The 27,482-nt window shown below is 31.4% G+C and overlaps 2 protein-coding genes across 2 annotated transcripts; one reads left to right on the forward strand and one right to left on the reverse strand.

Moving 5' to 3' along the window:
- The first annotated feature begins 1,324 nt into the window (after window positions 1–1,324).
- On the forward strand, window positions 1,325–9,246 carry LOC145759300 (uncharacterized). The gene is made up of 2 exons (XM_082573099.1): window positions 1,325–2,885; window positions 8,723–9,246. Exons 1-2 carry the CDS (start codon window positions 1,325–1,327, stop codon window positions 8,878–8,880), a joined length of 1,719 nt encoding a protein of 572 aa, XP_082429225.1. The 3' UTR covers window positions 8,881–9,246.
- A 3,650-nt stretch (window positions 9,247–12,896) lies between these two features.
- Window positions 12,897–27,248, reverse strand: LOC145759110 (uncharacterized). The gene is made up of 26 exons (XM_082572863.1): window positions 27,138–27,248; window positions 26,875–26,990; window positions 26,548–26,602; window positions 26,122–26,183; window positions 25,789–25,878; window positions 25,246–25,342; window positions 24,265–24,414; window positions 23,639–23,806; window positions 23,326–23,469; window positions 22,872–23,022; window positions 21,511–21,569; window positions 21,086–21,186; window positions 20,725–20,859; window positions 20,423–20,534; window positions 18,916–20,063; window positions 18,576–18,609; window positions 18,035–18,454; window positions 17,865–17,920; window positions 17,434–17,499; window positions 17,102–17,224; window positions 16,964–17,023; window positions 15,495–15,661; window positions 15,351–15,424; window positions 14,611–15,263; window positions 14,418–14,540; window positions 12,897–14,055 (listed from the first exon to the last, which is right to left on the reverse strand). The coding sequence occupies exons 2-26, from the start codon at window positions 26,977–26,979 to the stop codon at window positions 13,789–13,791; spliced, it is 4,620 nt and encodes a 1,539-aa protein (XP_082428989.1). The 5' UTR covers window positions 26,980–26,990; window positions 27,138–27,248; the 3' UTR covers window positions 12,897–13,788.
- Window positions 27,249–27,482: the final 234 nt, after the last annotated feature.

Here is a 27,482-nt window from a genome sequence, read left to right on the forward strand (position 1 = left end):
ATTAAAAAGTTCACGAATAAGCGTTTGGGTGGGCCGGTAATACACCGAAAACAGAACGGGGTTAAAGTATAACGTTTTATTAATAAAAGATTGCCATTTCATCGGCAGTAATCCCATGTTCAGGTCCTCATGTGTGTTTTATTAATTTTTTTCGAAAAAAAAGACAAGTTGAAAAGTTAAGGCAAGTAAATGTTCTTGGTGGCATGTACTTCTTGTAGCGTTCTATGTAGCACGGTGGTCCGGATAAGTTCCAGATACTTGCTTCTGTAATTCCAGTTCATTCAAACAGTGGGCGAGGGAAAGCCGGTCTTTCCTTTCCTCCCAGAGAACGCACAGATTGAAGTGCCCTGAATGTTGTGATTCAAGGCGCTATAAGCTTTATGTCTATTCGTGCAGAAACAGGTTAAGTTAGTTGTGTGGGATATTGATAAGTCAAAAATAGAAACATTGCGAAATTGTGTTTGTTTAATAACAACAAAAATTATTATAATTTAAATCGCAAGTCGATTTTAAATGTCTAAAAAATTAAAAAAATGGCAGTCTAAGAATGAACATTAAATAGCGAATTAGCACTATTTAAAAAGCAATTAGGCGACAAAATATAAAACCGAAGCATAATTGAAATAGCCGACTTTTAACCTTCGACAAATCGCCGGGTTTTAGCTAAAATTACCAGGGATTAAAGAAAATCGGTCGTAGCTTAGCGAGCCTAGTCAGGCGGTAGTCGGCAAATCGTTTGCTACTGCGCGTTAGGGTAGAGCTAGGCGCCATAGATCGATGCCAGGAATTAGAAATTAGCACCTGGTCTGCTCTAACTTGATAAGGATATCCTATAAGGCAACTAAGTAGTAACCATTTTATTCGCTCTGCGTTGGCCCGTCGTTTTGTGTAATTGTTTCCGTGCAAATGAGATCGAATTGAATATCATTAATTAATTACTGGATTGGCCGGCCGCGGGCACACCGTCAATTAAACGTAATATGGGACTCGTTAAAGACTTGTGGAAAGCGTATATGTCATTTCGATTCAATTTAAACCACGGCAACGTTGTTAGATATTCAAATTGATACATTTGTGGAATAGCGATCTTGCATTAAATTATGCTCGCAGTGCAAGTCTATTCAGAATGCAGAATGTAAAAAGCGAGGCAAAGGCAGAAATATTATTTTGTAGTTGAGCAAAAAAGTCTATAGAATTTTTTTTATTGTAATCTTTTAACTAATAATCGCACACTTTTTAATTTTAATGTTGCATTTTGATTTCAGATTTAAAAGTTTAAGATTTAAATTTTGCACAACTTGATTAGAGAAAACAAGAAATCAAAATGGAAGTATCGGGTCACCGAAGTCGAGTTATAAGCCCGATCGATATTTACCAAGCTCGTCTTAGTCACACTGGACCCCAGCATTTTAGTGGCCACCCTACTCTTACCCAACAGCGTTCCTTGCCATCTATGGGGCAACAATACGGTATGAATAACCCCCATACACCACTGCAGTTACACCATTCCATGGATCCGTCAAGGCACCAGAATCACCACCAGCAACACTTACCACACGGCAACCGACACCATATGTTTCAAAACGGTATGCACCAGCCTATGCACCATCTCACAAAACCTGAAACTACCCCGACCCGACCTGGCAGCAGTGACTCATCATTAAGCGTACCTCCTATCTTACAACACCCAGGAATGCCACACCACCCTCATTTACAGCAATCACCCACATTGGAAGGTCCCCCTTTAGAAGATCTAAGCACAGACAACTCCGGTAACAACGCAGTTAAAATCGAAGCACCGACACTTGGCAGCGATGGAAATAATTCAGTATTGTCAGACAACGGGCAAATTGAAGGTACCAATATTGACATAAATTTAAGTTTAAACTCCGAAGCACCCGAGACTCCACCGAGCACGGAAGAAGAGGGTTCTGGGGATGACCCAAAGAAAAACGGAGATGCCTTGGGCCACCGAAGACCAGAAAAGCCACCATATTCTTATATTGCACTTATCGTCATGGCAATTCAAAGCTCTCCCGCCAAGAAACTCACATTGAGCGAAATTTACAACTTTCTTCAGACTCGGTTTGAATTTTTTCGCGGTTCCTACCAAGGATGGAAGAACTCCGTTCGCCACAATTTAAGCTTAAACGAGTGTTTTATTAAATTGCCCAAAGGACTGGGCAGGCCGGGAAAGGGGCATTACTGGACCATTGATCCAGCCAGCGAGTTTATGTTCGAAGAAGGCTCCTTTAGAAGGCGACCTCGTGGGTTCAGACGCAAGTGCCAAGCGCTTAAACCTTATGGCATATTTGGAGGTCCGACTAGTCTCATGGGCCCACAAGGTTATGGCCACGAGATGTTCGGGCCAACTGGCATGCCACACGGAGCCATGCCTCCTCCACCACACCACAGATCCAACTTAATGGGATTCGATCCGACTGGAGTAAACGCTGCGGCATCAGCTCATTTCTTTAACGGTGCCCCAATGCCCCCTATCACAAGTAACGGCATTGGAAGTCCACAAAACACGTCCCCAACCGGTTTACCTAAAGATTCGGACGCGTCTAGTTCACCTCATGCACATCAAGGACATTTTCCAAACAACTGCACTGATGTGTCAACCGGTAACAACACCCCATCTCAAATGTCACCCGTTAGTATGTCATCCATTGCCAACCACCCTTACTCCCACGGGAGCATGTTCAGCTGGCCAGGGTCAGCGCCACAATCGCATGGCACATATATGCCACGAAATCCAGTCTCCACGAACGGCCACGACAGCTACCCGAACTCAATGATGAGTGGAAATGTCAACGCAGGGCAAAGAATGGACTATCACTCTTTTTACGCAGCGGGAAGAGAAAATCATATTCCTTACGAAGGTAAATATTGCACGTAGTATTTCTTTAAATAATATATGAACTCATATTGTGTATATTCCAAATATTGTTTGTCAAACAAGTTTCTTGCGTACATTGCGACGATATTTTAACTAGTTTGCAATATATGAACAAATATTTATGCCAACAAACACGTGAACAATGTTGCAAAATTCCAAAGCTCGTAACTTAGCCGGTATTAACCTTTTCTTAACCTTGGGTTTATGATACGAATCTGATTAAAATTCGCGGTTTTTTGATTAAAATGATTCGTCCACTTTCACCTAATCCTCTTAAAAGTTTTGAGTCGAATTCAACCGGGGCCAGAGTCATTACCGAGTTAAAACAACAACCATTATTCTTATTTGTTTGCTTTCGATTTGGCAACATTCACGAGTGTTTTAATCCGAAAATAATTGAAAGGTGACTAACGATACTCGCGAAATTTTAAACGAACCACAACCGGTAAAATAAACGCTTACCGCAAGCGGGTAAACAAATCTTATGTATATATGAAAACCTGCAGGTGTTGTTAACAATGATAAAGTATAGACAATCAAATGTATGGTAAAACTTTCGCAAATGTAGACCAGCAAATAAAATTTGGTTAAAATATGAAAAAAGGTCAAGTTGTTAAAAAAAATCCTATCCATATCAAAAGCAAGATTATTATTTCAACAAAGTATTCAAATTTGGTTAAAATTTTAAACAATTAGGACAAAGGCCTAAATTAACATGCGTAACAATTATTTTCTGGCGCAAATTAAAATATCTGGTATAGATCAGGGCAAGCGACATAAAACTGTTGACAGATTAAACTAATCGAGATAAGGGGAATAAGAGGGCAACCCTTGTCCTATCTTTTAAGGAGCGCAAGGAATTTTAGTCCGATAAAAGAAATATTTTGATTTACATTAGTTTTAAATAATGTTCTGATAACATTAAATAACATTTCCCCTTCTTTGAGTTTATCCAATGTGTGTAGAAATTACTAAAAATGTCATAAAATTCTTGTCAGAACACTAACAATATAAAATACACCAAGGCTAACTTAAACAAATTTATATTAGTTTTATTTCTTATGAATATTAAAAAAAATATTTCTATAATTAGACATTTTATCACAAGTCTTGTAATATTTGCTCTGTTTTGGTCGGAAATTAATATAATAAAAACGCATAAGCCCCTAGGCATTTATAGAGCGAACAAAGCAAATTGAAATCCGGTTAGAATTGACTGCGATCCCAGTTTAAATGGGATCAAGAATGTGTTAAAAGGTAGGAGCAGCGACGTTATAATTCCTGTGACTAATTTGATTCGAAACACGACGGCAAAGACTTGATTAGAACCGCATCTGAGCTGGTTCGGATTTAATTTTGACGCCTCGTTTACATGCAAGCGTAACTAACTAACCATCACGAATTGAGTAGAAGTATCACAATTGTATACGTACCCGTGGAACGTATTCGCAATTACCTTAATTAGATTCTAGGTGTAATTGCCCGCCGTATGGCAATTCGTAAACTCTTTAGGAAATTGGGCGACTTAATTACCCAAAATGTGACGTCATTTTTTGATAAAACTCGCTGGCAAAATGCGAGGTAGCGGATCGTAATTGGGCGTTTTAGGATTTCAAATACACATTAATAACCAAGTGTTCTAGTATTATCGTCATTAGGATGTAACTTGTTGAATCAAAAGATGACATCATAAATTTTGATTTGCTGAATTGGGTCACGTGACCGGCGCGCAATTAAATTAATTAAATCTGGCACTAACCGATCCAGTTCTAGCCATAAGTTAATGTTATAACCGTATGCGCGAAGATGCTGCATGCAAGAGCAAAGAGCGCAAGATTGATTAGGCTCGGTGCTAGATAAGATCAGAGCTCGCTCGTTCTGGCGACTGCTTGTCTACCGTCAGGGTAGGTTTTATGAGAAAATAAAGTTGTCGTGTTATGAATTTTTTCATAATCGCCGCCGACGTTAATGAATTTGGCTTGAAAAATAATTAGTGTTCGAACCAAAGTTCCAACTCGTGTTTGAACTGGGCTAGGTTATATTTGACGCATAATCAGATACAAGAGTTCTTACAAAAATAACTATTTGATCAACGCTTAGTAATTGTGTTATCAGAACATTTTAAAAATAACAACAAAACACCTTAATTGTACATAGACCCTTTAATACATGTTTAATATTTTAACAATTTTCAAAGATATTTCAGATAAATGTATATCGTTATTCCACTCCAATAAAACACTGATCAGAATCTTAAAAATGAGCGTTAAAACGTTAGACAAAAGATAAATATCGAAATGTTTCAGTGCGAATATAACGTTAATAATTTAAACCTAAGGGTTACTTTGCAAGGCAATAATATTATTTTCTATTTTAAGTGATTTTGAATATTATGTAAATAGCACTTTGTTTCTAAATAAATGTCTTGTATAATCTTATTTGTATTTGAGGTCTTAAATTAGGTTTCGCATTAAGTAACATAATTTAAAATATGTAGAAACGCTATCCAAATCCGTGAAAATAGAAAAAAAAAATTTAATTTAATTTTTTCTCCCATCCAAGTGTTCACTAAAATAAAAACAAAATTTCTCCTAGAACAAAAAAACGGCAGTTTATTTACGATCAAAATATAAATCTTACCAACTCCAACTTAGAACGACATTTTTATGACTTTCCAGTCCTGACCTTATAATACTTACGATAAGATTATAACACAACTGTTGGGAGAAATATGCTTAACCATTTATGTAATCCTCAAAAATATTAGGATCGTTTTGTTTATAGCGGAATTACCCTAAAAAAGTTTACTTAAAATCCATCCACAGCATGCAAAAAACTTTAAGAAACCGATGTCTTACCTAGGCATGTGTAAATTAATTAATTAATTAACGGACTATCCCTAAAACCACGACGTTTAAACTTAATTTTATATTTTAAAACGTTAAATAGGGCCCTAAAAGATTATTCTTTATAACCTTACTGTTCACTTAAATGTTAAATTATAGGCCATTAACCTATACAGGGCTTAGGCTATAATTTAGAGATTTTTAAAGTAAATGGGCCACACGTCCAAGAAAGTTTGCAAATTGGGCAATCTTTAAACCCATTATTAACCAACGAAAGGCTGGATTAAACCTTTTACCACGTGGTAATAAAATATGTGTTTAAGTTATCGCAAATCGTGTTCAATTTCGTCGAGTAATTTACCGCACTTAACTCGGGTTTTTGAATCACGTTCTCTTGGTCGCTTGCTGCCATTTTGTTTTTGTGCGCATTAAAAATATATTGCTTTTTAAAAATTAATATTTTAACACTGTAAAAAGGCTGTAAACAAGTCCAGAATATGTTTTAATATTACTTTATAAATTAATTCAGCTTTTTATTTATTTCTTTAACAAACTAAGGGATCAATTGCATTTTTTAAACTGATAATCTGACACAACACACATAAACAAACACAGGCCATAAAAATAGTTTCAAAAAATTTTGTCATCCAGAACGTGAGTTCAATATCTACGACGCAAATACTTTAGTAACACGTTTCATATCTGAAGACCATGAGTGTAAGGGATCGTGATGAACTGACGACGGCATCGTGCTGCCTTAGTAACGTTAGTAACCACCTTTCATACACAACGTACTTGTGTAAAATCAACAGACGACTATACAGTTGCAAAAGTTGTGTACATCACAGCTTAAGCGTTGCTAATTAAATAACGATTGGCCGGTAGCATGAGATAGGATGGGCGTTGTAATGAAAATACCTAAACAATAACACATTACTCATTATGGCAAATTGTGCGGTGGGACTGAAATTTTTCAAAGAATTTTACCTTACATAGTTCATAGCATGACGTAGTTGCTAATTATAGTTTTAAATGTGTATTGGGTTAAATCAAGGATTCCTTTTGAAAGTTAAACAACAAAAAAAATAATACATAAAATTATACATCAATCATTTTAATAATTTTTTTTTATTAAATCCTATTTTCTTGTAAACAAGCCACAAATATTTTTTCTACCAAAGACATCACTTGTAAAAATACTCAATTAATATATTTAACACATCTCTGCATTTTTGGTTTAATTAAGCAAAAAAATTATTTATTATATCTGTACAACAACAACCCATTGCCATATATACATCGACAACATATTCCAAGGAAAAATTAAACAATTAATATACTTATATCAAACTTACATTTAAATTAAAAAAAAATTTATAATCGATGTAATATTTTATATTAATGTTCGACGACCGCTTATCGACATACAACAAAATTTTGATATGCGCGGAACCAATAACTTCCTGGAAAAAATCGACGAATAAGATTAGCGGCAAGCCCCGAATCTGTCCGTTGTCTAATAAGAATAGCAGCGTACTGGCCCTACCACGTACCTATTGTTTACAAAACTTCGTTTGCACCAACAGATCTGCTTCGATTTCGCGGAAAAGCGCCCGCTGAAAGATTGTGCCGTTGGCAAAGCAACTCGGGTTGCACTCACCGCCGTTGTCGAGTTCTTTATCGAAGCTCAGTCAAAATTTTTCAAAAAAAAAATTAAATTAAAATTTCGTTTTTCAAAATTTGTGTTTCAATTTTTTTGTTTTGATTGTACTTAGGGAAGAGCCCAAAAGACTCTTATAGCCTTGCAATTACCTTACAAAAACACCCAAAGCAATACTAATAAATTTACCAGCAATCTTTAAAGCCAATTAATACTTCTACCGCGCTATAAAAATATGTTATAAAAACGTTTTAAACTTCGACGGATAAGAATTGCGATTAAAATAACGGTCCCAAAAAGGTTAAGAAAACAAAAAAAAAACGATTTGTCAAGTAACATATCACATGGAAGTTAAACCTATTACCCAAATCCACAGGCGCCTTAAAAAGACTTGATTCAAAGATGTGTAAGATTCTAAATATAGCCGTGATTAGGAAACCATAGAGATATATCAAAAATCAGAAATTCGAAATTTTCTCAAACGGATTAAGCCATTTTTAAACTGATCTAAGCGACAATGAGTAACAGCATTTCCAAAAACTGTTACGACACCTTTCACAAAATTTAAATAAATCATTTTAAAACTTTAAAATCGTGAGCTTAATCACATTTTGTAATTAATTAAAACTTCCAAATAAGGAGAGTTGACGTTCATTAGTTTCTCCTATGTTGTTGGTGTTGATACAGTCATATTTTCCATCATCATGTTTAATTAATCCTTTTAGTCAGGAGTTTCTCTTAAACGTTAGTGTATCCCAACTTGTTTTGTGCATCTATTAACTGTTTAGATATATACGTATTGCTAAAAACCAATGTTTTTTTAAACATATTAGAATATTAAAAAAAGACTTATTAAAGTATAAACTGCCAAAAGAAACAATTTATCTTGAGAAGACGATTTAAAAACACTTTTAATACCAAAGAGTTTATTTTAACCTTTTGACTTGAAAGAAAATAACAATCTATACATTTAAATATCGATATGCTATTTGTCCTATAAAAACCAAAATTTTAATCATACTTCGTTAGTTATTACATATTGTTTGGGCAGTTTAGGAGTGACTTTAGTCATAACTCTGATAAAACAAATTTCAAAACCAAAAAGCTTTTGTAATGCCACATTTCTCATGGGAAATAGTTGTTATCATTTTTTAAAATATATTTTCATAAGATATAATGTATTTAATTATATAAATTTATTTTTTATAAATTCACTTTGATAAATTTGTTGACACTAATTGATCAAGTATCGTCTATAGTAAAGTCGGGTATGTTCTTTTAACTTTAAATAACATTAATTTTTTTTATATTTAGCACCCCCAACTATGAAGTTTAAAACTGAATGTGCTATGGACCCATACACAGTAAACGGGGTAGACAGAAAAGCCCCCTACCCTACCATGCCAACCGCAATTCCAGTAACACTCGGCTACACAAGCGGATATTACGATACCAAGTCATGTGCTATGTGAAGTAATACAGAGGATATATAGTGCGAAGGTTAACGCTTATAAGTGAAGGCGGTGTTGTGACTTTGGTGGCCGTGGCTTGTACGCCACGTGTGTGTGGCACATACATAACGCTAGGCTAAGGCTTGTTAGACGATCAAGGGCATGTGGCAGTACCTAAAGAAAAATACTGCCAACAATTTCATATTTTCTTGCTTCTCGTTACTTGAATGTCCTTTACGATACAAATGTTATTTTAAATTCATTTAAGGCTATAATTTCTATACGTGTAGCTTTATATCTAAAAACAGCAAATTTTATTGTTATATTCATGTACTTGGTAAAATTACAAATGTTATAAATTCGACTCGATCTTCAATCAATCTTACTTTACGCGCTAGCACAAGATCGTACGAATTAACAGAAATTTAATTGACAGTCGACCTTGTTTTATATAAACAAACACGCTACCCAGAATTTCGAAAAAAATTACATTTCATAAACAGCAGCTAAAAATAACTGCGATATTGCGTGTGTTATGTTCAGAAGGTCGACTTTGCCGCGATTTCGTTGATTAAACTTAATGTAAAATCGCAGTTTAATCCATATTTACAAGGATTAAGGCTTGTCGAAGTAAATTTGCGATAGGTATTGTGCTACACACGAAAAAAAGGACCTGCCTTTTTTAGATGAACCCGATTCTCAATAACTTTAAAAGTTAAACAATCCGAGCTCTGTGTTTCTGCAAAGCCTCGCCAAAATTTTGCATGTCATCTCCACCGCAAAACGCCCGTTCGGTTATGCTAATTTTGTACACACAGCACAACCTATTATTTGAAACAAAAACTCGTATCAGCATATATCTAAAATAGAACTTGATTAAATCGGGCGGGAACTGTAATAAGTTTGCGATCGCATAAAAACTAAACAAATATGCGATATTGAAAACAAACAAACCATCAAGTTAGATAATTTTTTGTACAACTTAAAATAACCAATACGTAATAGCTAATAAAAAGTATTTTTGAAATTAGGCAAGAATGCCCTCGCGATAAATTTATAAACAAAGCACTTACGAAAGGTGTTTATCTATTTCAATTCGCTTTTAAAAATCTTGCAATACCTATTGCAATTAAACTTTACATCTTGCCAGTTTGCTTGTATTTTTAACACAAATTCTTTCTAAACGACGTACAATGAAATTTACCTGATGTTTTTTTTTTGTGTAATTTTTCTTATATTTTTTATATTCTTATTATAATCGTTTATTTCGTTTTATCGTCATCAATAAATAAAATACTTAAGTAAATATGAATTTGTTTTCATTTTTAAATTAACTTGTAAATATTAGGTGAAGGAAAATAGTAATTACTTAATTCAAAAGGCCTTGGAGCAAATAAAAGTATTTTTCTTTAAAAAGAATTCGAAAACAAACTAAATACCATAGTAAAATTTTACACATTTTTTTTTGTTTTTTAGAAAAATATAAAAAAGTTTAATCAACATTTAAAATCTAGAAGCAGATGTTAAACCATTAACAGCACACAGTTGTTTGTTTTTATTTGGGAAAATGCTTTACCCCAAGGCCTTGTACTCTATTTCTAGAAAAAATTTGGCCAAAAAATTAAGGTAAAAATTCACCTTGGTTTTGAAATAAAAAAGCGCCTTGTTAAATTATTTTTATGTTTTTAAAAATTACATTTTTGCAATCTAGTTTTTGTTATCAGTTACATCGCAACGATAGAAATCAATTTGATGCTTAAATAGAATTAAGGTCTGATCGAAAAATGTTTGGTTTTGTAGGTTTATTTTGTTAAAGTTTTTAAGTGATGAAACTCGGATATTTTGGCTTATTAATAGATTTTATTAATTTTACTTTTAAAAAAAATAAACAAAACTGAAACAATTTATAAGTTGAACAAAAAATCTAATTTTAAAAATTATCTTAAAAAAAGAATTTGCTAATAAAAACAATTATGCAATAATTACCTTAAAACGCGATACCTTATTATAATAGAAACATTTTAATAAAAACAGGCGACAGTACAAAAAATTAAACTTGTTTTTATGCAAAAAAACACAATCTAAAACAACAGTTAGCTAATCAATCATTTACAGGTAAAAAACGACGTGTTGTGGACGCGCAAATTAGACGCCTTTGCGCGTTTGTTTACTACACGAGGCAGTCATTTGCACTCGTTTGTAAACAATCCTAGATTTGTTTACCAATACCAGCGTCGCGTTTCCGAATTGCCCATTGTCTTAGCGCTCGCAATTAGAACGGAGCTACTCTAATGCAGCGTCAATCAAGGAGCGAGGGAGACGGAATTTTTCAATTCGGAGATATTTTGTTGTGATAGTATAACAGCGTTAAAAAAGAATACTTTTCGTCGCTACGTGGCACGTTAATGAAGATAATTACCTCGCTAACGGAGCAGCAGTTTTCTATTATTCGCGAGAGGTTGGTATGTTTTTTTCACACGCATATTAGACACTGGTGTTGTATAACAACTAATTAGCAAAGATTAATAACGCTTTGGAAAATCGTGCAATTAATTATTGCAATTTGTTTATCCAAATCCATAAAAAAACAAACATTTAAAGAAAAAAATCACATTTTAAAAACATAGAAACAAATTTTAAGTGGTATTTCCAATTTTAAAAAATAAACTTATTAAATTACTGCTTTAAATTGTGTATTAATGTATAACGTATTAACTTAAAATAGTTTGTGTTTATTTTTATAATATTACTAATAAATATCTCAACCAAGTTATTTTATCGATTTCAAATCAAATGAACCGAGTAGGTGGTCCTGAACTTGCCATTAAATAATTGACCAATCAAATATCATTTAAGATTAACCACGGTTGGCCTAATGTAGTTTTAATAGCGGGTATTAAACAAAGATTACGTGCCTAAGTAATAACTAAACATGATATCATCAGCAAGGTTATTTTAAGTTTAGATATTTTTTTAAATAACAAATTACGCAATATAAAAAAAATAATATTTCTTTAAGAATATGTAAAAAAAAATTAAATAAATATTCACGTCATATTGGGTTTGGTGACCATGCCAAAACATACTTAAAATCTTTATGTAAACATTAATACTTTTGGCATGTTTTAAATCATTAAATTGATTTTGTCATTTTTTTCCGTTGCATTGTTGTAATATTAATTGCATATCGTATTTATTATTTACTTTTATCAATGTGCGAAAAACCAAAATAAAAAAAAAATTTATATAAGTTAAAAATAATTGAAATATTTTTAAAGAAAATATAATTATTTAAGTAATGTTTTTTTAAAAACAATAACTCTCGTTCGAGTTCGCTTTAAAATGTAATCCCATTTCACCCCAAATTAATATCAGCCCAGTGTCGTTAGAGTAGTTAAAAAAACAAAATTTACAAACCCAAGTTACATTCCCTGCATTTAAACATACGAGAAAGGCGACTTGTAATTTTGACTACATTGGACACACGTCTAAATTCGAATATAAATAAACAACAGTCTTAACGTAGGTGTGAAGAATTTACCCGAAATTGGATAAGTTTGTTTAAGTTCGTTTATACAAACTCAGCTGTTATTTTATCCTAAAGAGAAAAGCAATGCAAATATTTTTTAATCATTTATATAACTATATTTTGCCACTTTTATTTCAAATCATCATACCTACTGGACAATTTTTACTGCATATTTGTTTTTGTTTAAATTCAAAAATGATTACCACCTCGTAGATATACTTTGTTTATAAATTAAGTAAACTTGCATGAATTGCTGTATAACGTGTCTGTAGCCAATTTTAACTTCACTTGTTTATATTGTAAAGATGTCGATTTAAATTTTCGTCCTTATTTGCTATACGTATCCCATCTTATGGATAAATGTTTCTTTAATGTCGTTCCCCTTCGTAAGTTGTTGCTTTTGTAAGCACTTTTTCAAGTGATGGGTTACATTCCAACAAACATCTTACGTCGGCTGCTGCTTCTGCTGAGTTACTAATGTTTTTAAAATAGCTTGTTTTTTATTTGTATCGGCATAATAATGATTTAACGAAACTTTATCGAAAAAACAAAAATAAAACTCTGAAATTCTGTCACTTGCTTATGACGTCACGAAAAAAATAAATGACGTCATATGTGACGTCACGTGTAGGAACAATAAATAAAGCGGCAATAAAGCAGTGAAACAAAATAAAATTAATCCTCTTTTGGAAACTTGAACGACATCGATAATAAAGCACCTTTCCACAATAACAACAACAACAACAACATACTATTCGGAACAAGAAAAAAAACAAAATCGAAATATTCCGAGTAGCTGATGACGTCATAAAATGAACTGGTGACGTCAGAATTTTGAGAAGGCAGCGTACCGTAAAAAAAGTATTGGAAATGAAAAAAAATATATAATTTTTCAGGTTGTTTTTTTATGCTTGTACATTTAAATTTGTGTGTGTAACAATATCAAGTATCATGTAGAATAAATAAAGCACTTTGCAATATTTATAAAGTTAAATCAGACTAAAGAACAGAACAAACTAAACGAGACGAAACATTTAAATTAAACTACGATAAAATCTTCTTAAAAAAAATCAAAAATAATTCTAAAACTCAATAAAAATCTGGCGGTATAAAAGTGTATTGCAGAAAACCTCCTGAAAAAAAAAACAAAGAATGTTTTTGTACCTTTAAAACATGTTGAGTAAGTGGGGATAGAAGAATAAGAGAAATAGTTGGGTTTTGATTTATTCCTGATGAAAGTGCGACACCTTTACTTGTCTCTCACCTTGGAAATTAAAATTGGTCATGGCAGGATTTAAATCTAACTTTATTGCTAATATTATAAGAAAAAGGGCTTATTTAAATTAAAATCACGTGACCGAGTGTGTTGGCCACGTGGTCGAAGTCACGTGACCGACAATCTAGCTCAGGAGCAGCGTTTCCAGGAGACTTGTTTTCCGCTGCCCGGTTCGCTTCATCGGGCTAGCCTGCGACGTCATCGACTCTACGTCATTGACAGGAATCGGCGATGACGTCATGGAGGCGGTGTAGCGACATCCGGGGGGGTTGTTATTGTTTGTGTTAGAGTTAAGAGCCACGTCACCAAAACCGAACGAAAGATTATTATTTCCATTCGTTAGAGCGATCGAATTTTGATTTAAGTTAGAGTCCAATGTGGGAGGTAAAGTCTATAAAGTTAAAATTAGTTTTATAAAATGTCCGGTAGTGTGGAAAACCGGGTATGGCGTCGGACTACGAGCCGTAAGGTTTCGGGTTCGAGCCGCACCAACGTCACACTATTCGCCCTTGAGCCCGGCGTTTACGGATAGCTCAAAACACGTCATAACAGCACACCCTTTCCCAATACAAAATATAAAACCTATCACCTTTAGGTGATATGGAAAAAAAAATGTCCATGCTAACCAAGTACATGTTGTATATAAACTTTAAACCTCCGTACTATTGGTCTAAAGAGGGTCTTACCTAAGTCTAATACCCTGAACGTATGAGAAATTTAAATTTTATCAAGTATAAAATTTTAAATATTTACGTTAAGTTCCATTCCAATATCCAGTGTGTTGTTAACTTCAGACCAGCTGAGTGATGCGTTTGGTGACGTAAACGAATCACTGATGCCACCTGGCGGCGATTTGAGAAACGAGGAAGCCGGGATCTGCAAAAAAACAAAGTTTTCATTTTTTTTCTTTAACTTTTTTGATTTTTATAAATTTTGAGAATCTTACGTTTATTTGTCTTTGTTGATTTTGTTGATCCATCATCATATTTAAATTAATCGTTTGTCCGTTCCCGTTGTTAGGTGACGTCATAATCATAGGCGAAGATGACGTCATTTGGTTACCCTGCACGAAGCCTCCACTGGTGAAAGTGGCTTGGGGTCGCTGGTGGATATTTCCAAGCATCATTTGCATGACAGGTTTAACTTTCGATGAGTCGTTCCCACCGTGAGAATACAAACCCGAAAGTCCGGGTCCGATATTTCCCACGCCACCATTCCAATCCTTAGCGAGGTTCAAAGTAGATTTCGATTTTGCGTTTTTTCGCGGCTTTTTGGCGCGGTTTCGCTTCGGGGGCGTGGATTTACCCAACAGGGTCTTGTCCCCCAAAGACTGTGACGTCATAATCGATGGGGGCGAGTTAAAAGTTGGCGATGATAAATTTTTGCCGAAGTTCGGAACAATCATGGGTGACTGAGGGGAACCACCACCGCCTGGGTAATTTGGGGCGCTGTTTTGCCGCAGCATACCTGGGTTGTATGACGTCATCATCTGGGGTCTCACCTGATGCAAGGCGCCGACTGGTGGTGAGAATTGTTGGCGAGGTGAGTAAGAGTTTTGTCTCTGAAACTGGTTGTGAATTCGAACGATGTTTTGCGGACCTTAAAATTTTAATTACGTCATTAAAAATATTGATGACGTATTTTAAGTACTTTCACAGGTTTGAAATATAAAAATTAAAAATCAACCTGACATAAAGATTCCGTCACGACCGCCAGATGGCATAGCAGGGCTCACTTCCATTCTCTGTTGCTCCATCAATCTAAAATAATAATAAAAATTAAAAAATAAATTTTAATTTTCTTTAAACTTAAAAAAAAAAAAATAATTACTTTTGTTGCTTTATATAATATTCGTTTTTCTGCTGCGCCAGAATTCCTGATGACGTCATGTCCGTCCTGGGGCGAACGTTGGACACGGGAAAGGGGGAATTACCGGCGGGTCTCGCCCGCTGAAGGTCGCCTTCGAAAGAGTTTGGTTGATGGAGACGAAGATGTAACTAAAAAAACAAAAAAAAAAATTTTTAATTTTTTTTGTAAAAAAATTTTGTGAAATTTATTTAAAAAAAAAATTCTCTACTGAAATTTTCCATTGCCTTTTTTAATAATAATTTAAAAATGGAAACTAATTCCCTTTTATTATTAATTGCAACATTGTTGATAAAGTTGCATAATTCAAAATTGCGTAGTGAAGCTTTGCAGAAAAGCAAAACAAAGTGTAACTTATTTATAGAGTTATAAAGATGACTCTTACGATATGACATCATTGCCTTATATCATTAATTAATATGATTGATTTGTGTGTCAAAATATGCAACGTATTATAATTTTATAAAAGAAAAAGGGACCTAACATACTTAAGTAAAAAAATGAAAAAAAACGCACGACTTAAAAAAAAAATTCAAAAAAAAAAACAACTGTATAAGTTAAATGTTAAAATTTAAGAGAGATTCAAAAAATAATTAGAAAAAAAAAGATTACAAAACTTGAAACTTTTAAACACACGTGAAACTGTTTTAACTCAAATCGAAAAAGTGATTCAGTTATTCACTGATTTATAGTAGTAAAATGAATCACCCGTTTTCAATTGATTAATACGTAAATGTGAAATTAAAAGAATCGATTTTGAATAATGCTACACATTATTCATGGGGTGATAAGTACAACTAAAACGTACGAAAACACACTAAACAAAATGTTAAGAACAATTATGAACAAAAGTTGTATTATTCAATGTATTGTTATTTTAGCTTTTAATAGACTCAGAATAAACAAAAAAGATATGTGTTGTATGTCATGTAGTCAACAACCAAATTTTTTTATATTTATTTATCCTCGCTGTGGGAAGATCGACTTCACGACCAAAATCAGTTACCCAGGCCCATTCTCGAGTTACCTTTGGTAGTTGGGATATTATAGCTTGTAATTGCCCGAAAATCAAGTTGCTGATTAAGCATTGGCTTAGCAAGAGTTCATACCGTTTATACTGTCTTACTTAAGATCGTCACAGCATAATAATAGCAGTAGAGATCAAGCACAAAAATGTCAAAATTTTGCACTTTAATTTTAACATTTTGTCCAAAAAAATTATTACATTCTTTGTAAGGAGAATGGCTAAGACACCGAACCTAATTAGACCATATTAAGAGAATATGACAAATACACATAGTTCTAAAAATAAAACACTGTATAAGTATACGCGAATACCAAATCACGTATTTCCGCTACGTCACCCATGAACGCGCGCACGCCAATTAAAAGCCGAGCCGAATATATTTGAGTGACGTCACGTTGTTACTAACCTGATGACGTAGATCTTGGGTATTTCTTATCGAGCCACCTCCGTTGGATATGGCTTGCATCTAAAATTTAATAAAAAAATATTTAAAAAAATTTAAATTTTTAATTTTTTAAAAATAAAATATGGTTGTTATGCTTACCCCGGTCCTGATGTCGTAAGTTTGATGACGTATGTTGCCGGGCATTCCATAACCAGGACCTCCGTTAACGCGAGGATTGGGTGACGTCATCATCTCGTTGGAAGGCATCATATTGGGCATCGTCTAAAAGTGAAAAATTAAAAAATAAGAAAAAACAATTAAACAACAATTTTAACAATGCTTTGGGTATTTAATAAAACAATATTTTGCTTTACAGGAGTTTAAGAGACATTTAAGAGGTCGTAGAACTGCCTTCTATGGGTTTAAGGAACATTTAAAAAAAATTTCGCTTTAACAAACACGTGTTCAAACTGATCACGTGACCAACTTACCGGTGACGATAAAATGTTGTTGTTATTCACCGGGATTGGTCCAAAACTCGGATAACTTAAATCAGCCTGCAAAAAATCGAACAGATATATGTCAGTGACGTCACACACATTTTATGTTGCACCACCGCGTCACGTGTTTTGGTTATGACGTCACGAGATTTAAATGCTGTGAGGTGACGCGTGACATGAATATTATGACACGTTAAAGAGTAATAAAAATAACATTTCCATATTTGGTTTGTTATTTATTTTCTCTTTAAGATATTTTTTTAAAGAATTAGAAGAAAAAATCTTAAATAGTAAGAAAATAAATCTTAGTTTGCATATTAGGAATTTAAAAAATTGTTAATACTGTGGTTAAAAATCCTTCGAAATCATAACAAACTTAAAATTTTGAATTAAATTTTTACAGAAAATTAAAGTAAAAGTACTTGTCTAACTTGTTGTTCTCTCAGCAACTTCTCTGCAACTCCATTTCGTCTTACATCTAAATAAAAAATTCAACAACTAACAAACAACTTTTATAAAACTGTAATTTAAAAAAAACAACTTTCTCTAAATTTTCATATATAAAAATATTTAAAAATTTTTGAAAACTTACTGAAGTTAGGGATGGGTAAACGGGGATTTACCCCATGAGGCGGGGGTATTGACCCCAAATCAACCAAAGGCTCTTTACCCCAACTTTCATGCCCATTTATGTCCCTGTAAAGTGGGGAACTTCCTGTATTACCAATCATGGGTAAATTAGAAGGGGGTACTCTGGGTGACATTGCCCCCGTTTGGGTTATAGTTTTGTTGGGGCATTGTTCAATGACAGGGGAAACCCCACCCCCAACAAACATTTGGGGGCTTGCATTGTTTATAAACCCCCTATTGTTTGGGCTGGTGTTAAAATTGGGTTGACCAATCATATTTTGGGGGCTTGGAGTTTGATTGATCATCGATACATTTTGGGGGCTACTTGTAAAGTAGAGTGGGTTCATTGTCGATGCAGGAACTTGAACTCCAAGCATAGGATCTAAAAATTTAATTTTCAAAACCTTATAAAATTTTTGAAACCAAAGTCACATTTGAAAATAGGAATTAAAAATTTTTAAAATCTAAAAATAATTTAAATAAAAAATAATTTTTTTATTAACCTGAATGGTAGTTCTTTTGTGGATAAGCAGAACCCTGGAAATTTAATAAATTATTAAAAATAATTGTCATTGACATTAGTATTTAAAGAAACACATAGACATGGTTATTGCAAAATATTTTGACATTTAAAATGATGATTAATTTATTTCTATTTAAGGTAAATTTAAAATATTTTAAATTCAATAAGTTCATGGTATTTGGAATGACTCAAGCTAAGTCATTAAATTCAAGCTAAGTCATTAATATATTGACAACAAATCAAGAGCAGAATTTATATTTAAAAACAGTTACTAAAATCCCTGTGTGTAGATTCTGTTAACTAAACCAAGCAACATTTACCTCATTATTATTATTATTGTCGAGGATGTTTGCCAAAATATTTGTTGTATTTTGTTGCTGGTTGTTGAACGGGGTTTGGTTTAAATTTGAGTTTTCATTAAAAGCAGGTGGAAAAATGTCTGGAGAGTTTACTAAGTCGTTGATAATATCGTCCAACTCATCTAACTCCTCTTTGCTAACTGAAGTTGCTTCACTAAAAGAGGGTAAATGAGAATTTGCCCCACCTGAAAGTGGGGTAATTTCTCCGGAGTTGGGTAAAATGGAGGCTGGCGTATTGTTGTTAAATATCGAGGATACTGAAGAGTTGACTCCACCTCCAAAACTGTTACTCAGAGGAGTTTGAGTTGGAGTCAAGTGTATTGAGGTAGTTATATGATTCATGTTAATGTCTGTCGCAGGAAAAATACGATTCTGCAACAAACTTCCCATGTCCGACTTCACGCTGTAACTTTTAGCCAGTGGTCTAGGCTGCTTTGAGGCTAATGTGCCTAGGGCAGTCGATACTATTTCTTCTGGCAGTTCCTTGCATTTTAACAATTGCGATAAAATAGTGTCTTTAGGGGCAGTTGTCTTGGATTTTGCATCTTTGCTTTTTCGACGCGGTTGTATAGGTTTCACTTTTGACTTTGTCACAATTCCACAATCTTGTAACGAAGTCGATGCACTTCGCTTGAGCGATTTTGAAACAGGCATAACAGAATTGTTAGTGGATGCACTTCGTGGTCGAGTAACCACAGGCGATATTGGGGCAGAAAAAGATTTATCCTCAGGAGGGGTAAATACCCTTTTTTGAATACTAGTTGGGGTTTTTGCAACAAAGGGAATGTTTGGAGCTGAATTAATATCAGTGATACTTGGAGTTTTGCCAAAACCTTCCGTTAATACTTTCTCGATTTTAACATCCGATTTTTCAAAATCATCGAACGATGTCACCATACTTGACTCTAAACTATCAGGCAGTGATGTCAGAATGGGCTCCGTACTTGTGGCTATTGTTGCCTCAATCCGCATCGTCGTAATTCCGTTTACAAACATTGAAGGTGTTAAAACTAAACTTCCATTCTGATTGGGGAACTTGAAATTGGAAAGATCGACGCAAGGAGGGCCGGGGAATGTGGCTAAGTTGTCCGAAGAAGAAGAATTGTCCTCTGCAAATAAAATATTGTATATTTAAGTTTATTTTTAATGTAAAAAAAGTATGCTAAACTTTCTGTGACCTTTTAGTTAGCTAGTTGATTGCTGGCATCTAAGGCTAAATTTTTAAATTTGTAATATGCCGGCAACATGCTGTTTTTTTGATCAGCCTATAATAAATTAATTTATTCAATTTTTAGTAAACTATTTAATTGCCAGCACAACTGGCTGCATTTTGAAGTTTCTAATATGGTCTCAACTTTTATTGGCCTATAGTTATTTGCCAGTGCTTTGAAACAGCATATTTATATTTTAAACCTGCAAATTGGTGCCATGAAAATGTTTCCACTACCCTCTATTGTATTTAAATTACCTTTGCTTGTGCTGGGAGTTGAACTGAGAGATTTGGTTTTGTTTCCACCAATTGCATGAACAAGATGTCCGTCTAAGTGGGGAGGTGGAGATAAAACACTGTTCGCCAGTTCCTAAAAAATTTATAAATTAAAAAAAGCAACAAAAAAGTACAATTAATTTAAAACTACACAAAATAGTTATGTTTTCTGTTTATTTCTTAATTGCTTGTTATGGGTAGATACCAAGTAATATTTAAACGGAAAAATTTAAATTTAAAATTCACAAACACAACGATTTTTATTGTTTTTGTTTTTTTCTTACCTCAGCGTTGTTATGATCAGCTCCAGTACTAGCAAGTAATTCTCGTGCGACGTCTACGCTGTTCCGAGTTCGAAACTGTTCTCCACCTGACCACGATGGTAAACAATTTAGCGTTTCCGAAAAACTTACTGCGTTCTAAGAAAAAAATTTTAATAAAATTTTAAAATGTGAGAACTTAAACAAAAAAATTTTAAACCAAATTCTTTTTTCATTTCTCATTTTGTCACTTTGACAATTTAAAAAATGCATTTTTTTATGTGAAACGACCATAGTCATTTTACAACCGAGACCAAAACTCGAGTTGCAGTGACTCATGCCAACTCAGCAGAAGCGATCGAATTTGCATAACTTAAATTCTTACCGATATAGCTGAGAAGTTGGGATAAGAAGAAGTCCGAACTGTGGCTGTTGTTACTGTGTTTGTTGAAGAAAATGTGGAACTTGAATTTGAAACAACTGGTGCTAAAAAATTAAAAAAAAAACATTCAAAAAAAATATTTTTTGTATTTAATTATCCTTGATGTGGGATGGCCGACTTCACAGCCTAAACATAAAGTAACATCTGTTACCCACTTAAGTTGACTTTAGCAGTTTGGAATATTATTAATTAATAATTGCATAAAATTAACATGCAAATTGTCAACAATTTTAATTAAATATATTCTTTAGCAAAAAACATATGATTTTAAACAAAAAATTTCCATTCAAATAAAAAAAATATTTTGCTTCGTCACTTTTTTATTATTGTTTTATAGCAACCAAACTAAACAATACAAAAATTCTTACCTGTTAAAATATTTCTCATAGAAGGGGAAATTTTGCTTAGTCCTTGCAAAGATCCATCCCTTAAAATTAACAAACTTTTAATTTCAAACTTAAGCTGATTAAAAAAAAAAAAAAAGTTAAATTAATATTGCTTGTTAACTAAAAATAAATATTTCATTATTGCTGAAATTATATATTTAACTAACTTATACTTTACTAATCATATAATTTTTACAGCCTTATTGGATGCAAAATTTTAAATTTTTATAAACAAACTTGGTACGATTATCTCAAACTTGATGATCTAATTGCCCTTACTACTCTCTTTGCTTACTATAAATTTATTAACAACATACAGTATAACCTCATTGTAATATAAAATAAACAATAAAGTAACTCATCAATGCCTAATTTATACAAAGCAATATGCGCTATCAATCATAAACATTCAATTTAACAATACTCAAAATCCTAAAATTTACGTTTAATTTTCAACTGTTTAGGGACTCACGAAACAATGTTAAAACTAAGAGTGCTAATTCTCTATTCTCCACTTAAACCATATCTGTAGTGACATCACTTCCTGTTTTAAGCAAGCGCGTGCACAATAATGATTACAGCTATTTTATAACATACAAATCTGTATGCGATTGATGAATGTTGTACGTTAATAATACAGCCATTTGATAAGGTCTCATGTTGTTTAGTAAGTGTGTGTATATATATGTTTTGGTTAAAAATTACTTAAACTTATTAAAAAAAATTACTTGATATAATATATTTTTTTCTTTATTTTTAACATATGTTTTAAATATTGTGAAAATTTTTTTCTTAATATAATACATGTGTAAATGTACATGTTGCCTTAATTTTTATTACAAATTGTTAATAAAAGTTTTTTTTAATTAAAAAAAAATTAAATTAGTTGTAACATATAATAATTTTAATTTTTTTTCGCTCTGCTTTAAATTTTCCCACTATACCTTCATCAAAATCTGCCTTAAAAATATGATACTTAATACACAATTTATTCTGTTTAGTAAAATTTTAGCTCTAAACACAACCTAGTGGTAAACATCCCCAAACATTAATTACTAAAACTTTAATAAACATAATCTAGTGTTTATATCTCCTAAATTCAATACTTATTTTATTAAGAAAATTCATTAAAGTTTTTCACTAGTTTTCTCTGTATATATGTATATGTATATGTATATGTATCTGTATACTGTATTAAATTAGTCTGTTTATTTTATAAAATGCAATTCCGTCGTAAACAAAAATATTACCCTAATAACAAGATCATTTTTTTACACAAATATTGTTAATAAACTTACAAAACCAAAAATTCAATTTCAAATTGTTAATATAACCTAACTCACCTATATATAAAATGAGTTGATAAAATAAAGGAAGGCTTCCCCTTCTCACCAGTTTGATTTATTAATTTACTTTTCGACTGTGCAGTTACCCACCTACCATCTGCTAACATGAACTTATAAGCTGGTGTTGTGGCTTGACCCACTCCCAAAGCTAAAAATAAATAAGAGTTATTTTTAACAATTTTTTTTTTTTTTTAGAAAAAAAATTTGTAAAAATTTTGTAAAAAATATTTATTTCAAAAACTAACAATAACGTATATATATATATATATATATAACTTAGGGCTTACAATAATTACTAAGTTTACATACCAAAAATGACTGTTAATAATTATTATTTGCATACCAAAAATGACTGTTAATAATTATTAATTTTATTTAAGTTAAAGTAATAGAATTTTAAAGTAAAATTAGTGCAAAACCATAATTAATTAAAATATGGGATTGATTTTACCTTGTCTTATTAATGATTGAGCCAATGATATTCCATTAGATCTAACATCGTATAAGGTTATAATACATCTTCGAATTAACTCGTTTTTCTCTTCTTTTGTTGTCCCGGCTAACTTGTTGTAGTTCTCTATCGCAATTATTTTCCCTAAAAATAAATTTTAAATAACTTGTAATATCAAAAGAAAATTTATAGTAAAGATAGAAAATAAGTAACAGAATAAATTATCACAATTTGAAATAAATAAAAAACTAAAAAAAAAATATATAACACATTTATGCAAAATTAGCATGAAATTTAGAGAATAATTTTTTACCTGAAATGACATCGTGTCGAGTTTTAAAAGTTTCTGGTTGAGGGATTTCGGTCCGAGTGTTAATCGTTTGGTTGGGTGGACCCCGAGTAGAAACTTTATTTGCTGAAAGATCGGTAGACACTTTTTTACAGGGTGTAGCCAGACAAATACAGTAACGACCATTCACATCTGCAAAAAAATTTTCAATATTAAATAAAAAATTAAATTATTTAATTATATATTTTTTTTCTCTAATATTATAACAATACTATTTTTGTAACAAATGTTGTTGTTTTTTTTTTATTTTTTCCTATTTATTTTGTACTATAGTTTGTAGTAGTAGTAGTAGAACAGCTAGCGTTGTTAAACGTTATAAATAATGCATACTCAATTTTATATAAGCTTTAGTTAAATTATAATATTAAAGCAACCATTAACAGACTTTGAATTATTGTAAAGAAGTTTATATAAAATTTAAAATAAAATTGACAAGATACTTTAAAATTTTAAACAAAAAAAATTTTAAACTACATGTATATATATATAATATTATGGATCGATACAATTAACAAAAGATAAAATATAAAATCTTTACAAAAAATATAAAGTATTTTTAAATCAATTTAAAAAGATAAAGTAATGATTACCTTTATTTTCTGATTGAAATTTCATGCTGGGTTTTAGATTGGTACAAACACATAAACATTTCAGTTCAACAATATCACAATCTTTCGTGTTATTATTTTCATCTTTCTTTTTCAAAAATTGACAAGTAAAAGACTCTATTGGTTTTGAATCTGCATTTTTTTTAATAAAAACAAATAAATATCTAAATTTTATTTGTATAAATATAAATAAAATATTATCTAATTACAAAAACTAATATTTAATTAAGATTGATTTAAAACTATTCTTTCTATTTCTAAATAATGGGCGTTAATCTTTGAATTGTAATAAATATTTTCGATTTAAATTAAAGTTTTAGACAAAAGCTCAATCAGAAAGAAGGTGGCTTACAGTAAACAGTCAACAAACAAAAAGCCAGGCTTTAAACACTCAAAAAAATCCTTTTTTTCAATTAGAGTCAGTTTCAAACGACTAAAAAATGTATTCTTGGAAAAATCAGATTAAAATTTCTCCAAAAACCTAAAGATTGTGACCCTTTTTGAACTACGACTAAGATTAACGTTGAGAGCTTAAAATAATTTTGCAAACACTAATATTTTCGCTTAGACACTTCTTGGAATCTTTTTTCTAGGTAAAGTATAAAGCTTGGTACCATCTCGTGAGGTAAAGTGGTTTTATAGATTATAAGGGTAGACTCTTTGGTTAAGAAAATTTAAACAAAAAGCTAATCCACAATATAGTTATATAATATTTAGATGACAACCAAATGAATGTGCCATAAAGTTTACATTATAATTAAAAATGTAGCTTTAGCAGACTTTGAGATAAAAATTTAACATAAACAAATCAATTCAAAGAATAAATATTGTTTTTTTTTTAAAATGTTTTTAACTTAAAAAATAAAAAGATATTATTATATTTTACAATTGTTTGCAAAGACAAAAATCAGTGAATTAATATCTTAAGATATTGCAAGCATTAATGTTTTAAGTACAACATACCTTTGCAAGAGTTGACTGGTTGGGAGAAAGCCTTTGCAAAATAATTTTCTGATCTGGAATTTATGATGTCATCAACTTTTTTATCCAACAATTCATTCTAAAATTAAAAGAAAATTTAATTTAAATCGGTCGCTACTTTTAGTCCAGAAATTTTTCTTTTTTTAAATAATGTTTATTTTGTATTTATAATACGTAAAGCCTTCACAAAATTCCATAACTTTGCGGTTTAAATTATTAGGCACATTCATTAAAACCCAATTTATAAAATACTTGTAAAACAAAGTTTATTATTCAACAAGTTAATAAACTTGTTCATCAACAAAAAAGAATTTACTTAATCAAAAAATATGGGATTTTTGCTGGTAGTTGGTTTAGCGCAGATATGCAAGAAGCCTGGAGGGCATAAGCATTATATTCGATAATCATTTTTAGGCAGAATTCTTTACATTCATGTTTAAATTATGCCCTATGCAAATCAATCATTATTCTATATGTAAACTTATTAATTAACACATCTTAATAAAGTACCAATTTAATATTTACCTCATTGTAATTCAAAAATTTAGAAATCTGTTCCGAAGCAGAAACTATTTTTTTATTTTTAATTTCAATTGCAAGAAGAAATCCTTCAATCTAGATTAATAAAACATGACATTAAATAAACTATTCACAAAATTATGTAAAATTCTCCGAAAATTTCTTGTTTAGATATAAGTATTTAAGAGTTATATATATAAGTATCAAAAAACTTTTAAATTAAATAATTTTTCAAAATAGAACAACAAAAATCTGTGCATTTAAATCTGATGACGTATAGAGGTAAAAAAGCATTACAAAGAAAACAAATTGTAATCTGACTAGAATGTTAATCATTACCACAGTCTCATGTTGCTCCACACCGTTTTCTGTGTTTTTCTGATTACTCTTGCCAAGCCCCTCTGCAAATAAAAACTGATATTTACCCAGATTAAACACCACAAGCCTTAGTGAAATATTTTTTATCGATTCTGGCAAAATGATACAAAAAATTGATATTTGGTTTAGGATGTTGTGCTGTAATATTTCCGGTTTTAAATTGCTTTAACCTTGGCACAAATACAAATAAATTTTCTAGATTGTGGAATTAGTAAGCCTAAATTTTTCGTGTCAAAAACCTTTTTTTAAATGTTTACAAAATCTGAATATTATTTTTGCCCATTCTTATGGCTTGGCATATAAAAACTTATCTTTAAAATTTTGTTAAAAATGTATATATATATACCAATTTATCATATATTTAAATTAAAATATATAAAAATTTACCTTCTTTAGTTGGCTTAAAAATCTCTTGTATAGTTTCATTAAGGTCAATTGTTTTCTAAACACAAATATCTTCATAATAACAACAAAGAAATATTGGGAAATAATAATAATGATAACATAATTACCAAAAAAATTTATATACATTTTTATAGCTTAAATTTATTACACATTTTTATAGCTTAAATTTAGCACTCAACATATATACTAAAAACTAAACTAATTTACTGCTATTATCAATATATAAACTAAAAAATAACTATTACGCATAAAACAGTTTTAACAAAATTTGAAAAACAAAAAAATAAATGAAAACTTTTTATTACTAACTTGGTTATTTAATTCCAGTTGGCTTATAATCCGTTGAAGGCAAATGCCAGAATTTTGCTCTTTTTCTTTGTTATTAGTTTCGTTGGCTTCACTGTCTTTGTCCATCTTTTATATTTCTTTAAAAAAAAGATTTTTAACAATAAAACATAAATATCAACAATACAAGTTTATCATTAGAACAGTATTAGTTTAAACCTTATTAGAATTAAATTTCGATGGTTTAAAGTAGATTTATTTTAATATAGCAAAGTAATAAACTTTACTTATGATGTTTTCTTCATTGATTACATTTTATTACAAACGAATGCACCTTGACCTTGAGATAGCACCAAAGTATATTTTTAACACAAAATTTACATTTTTATTTTGCACTTTAAAATAAAAAATAGATTTAAATAGGCTGTGAAAATAATTTTACTAAGAATATGTCAGCCTTTTTTCAAGGGTTTTATACATGTAAAAAAATGTCTAACAAATTAAACGTGTAAGCTATACATTTTGTAATAATGTTGTTATTTAATGGTAACAGTTATAACTATCTAACTACAATAAATATTGTTAAAATGTTCATTAACAATGCTAAAAAATAAATAAAACAATTGCAACAA

The sequence above is a fragment of the Corella eumyota genome, chromosome 7 (genome assembly GCF_963082875.1).
Source record: "Corella eumyota chromosome 7, kaCorEumy4.1, whole genome shotgun sequence".
Lineage (NCBI taxonomy): Eukaryota > Metazoa > Chordata > Ascidiacea > Phlebobranchia > Corellidae > Corella > Corella eumyota.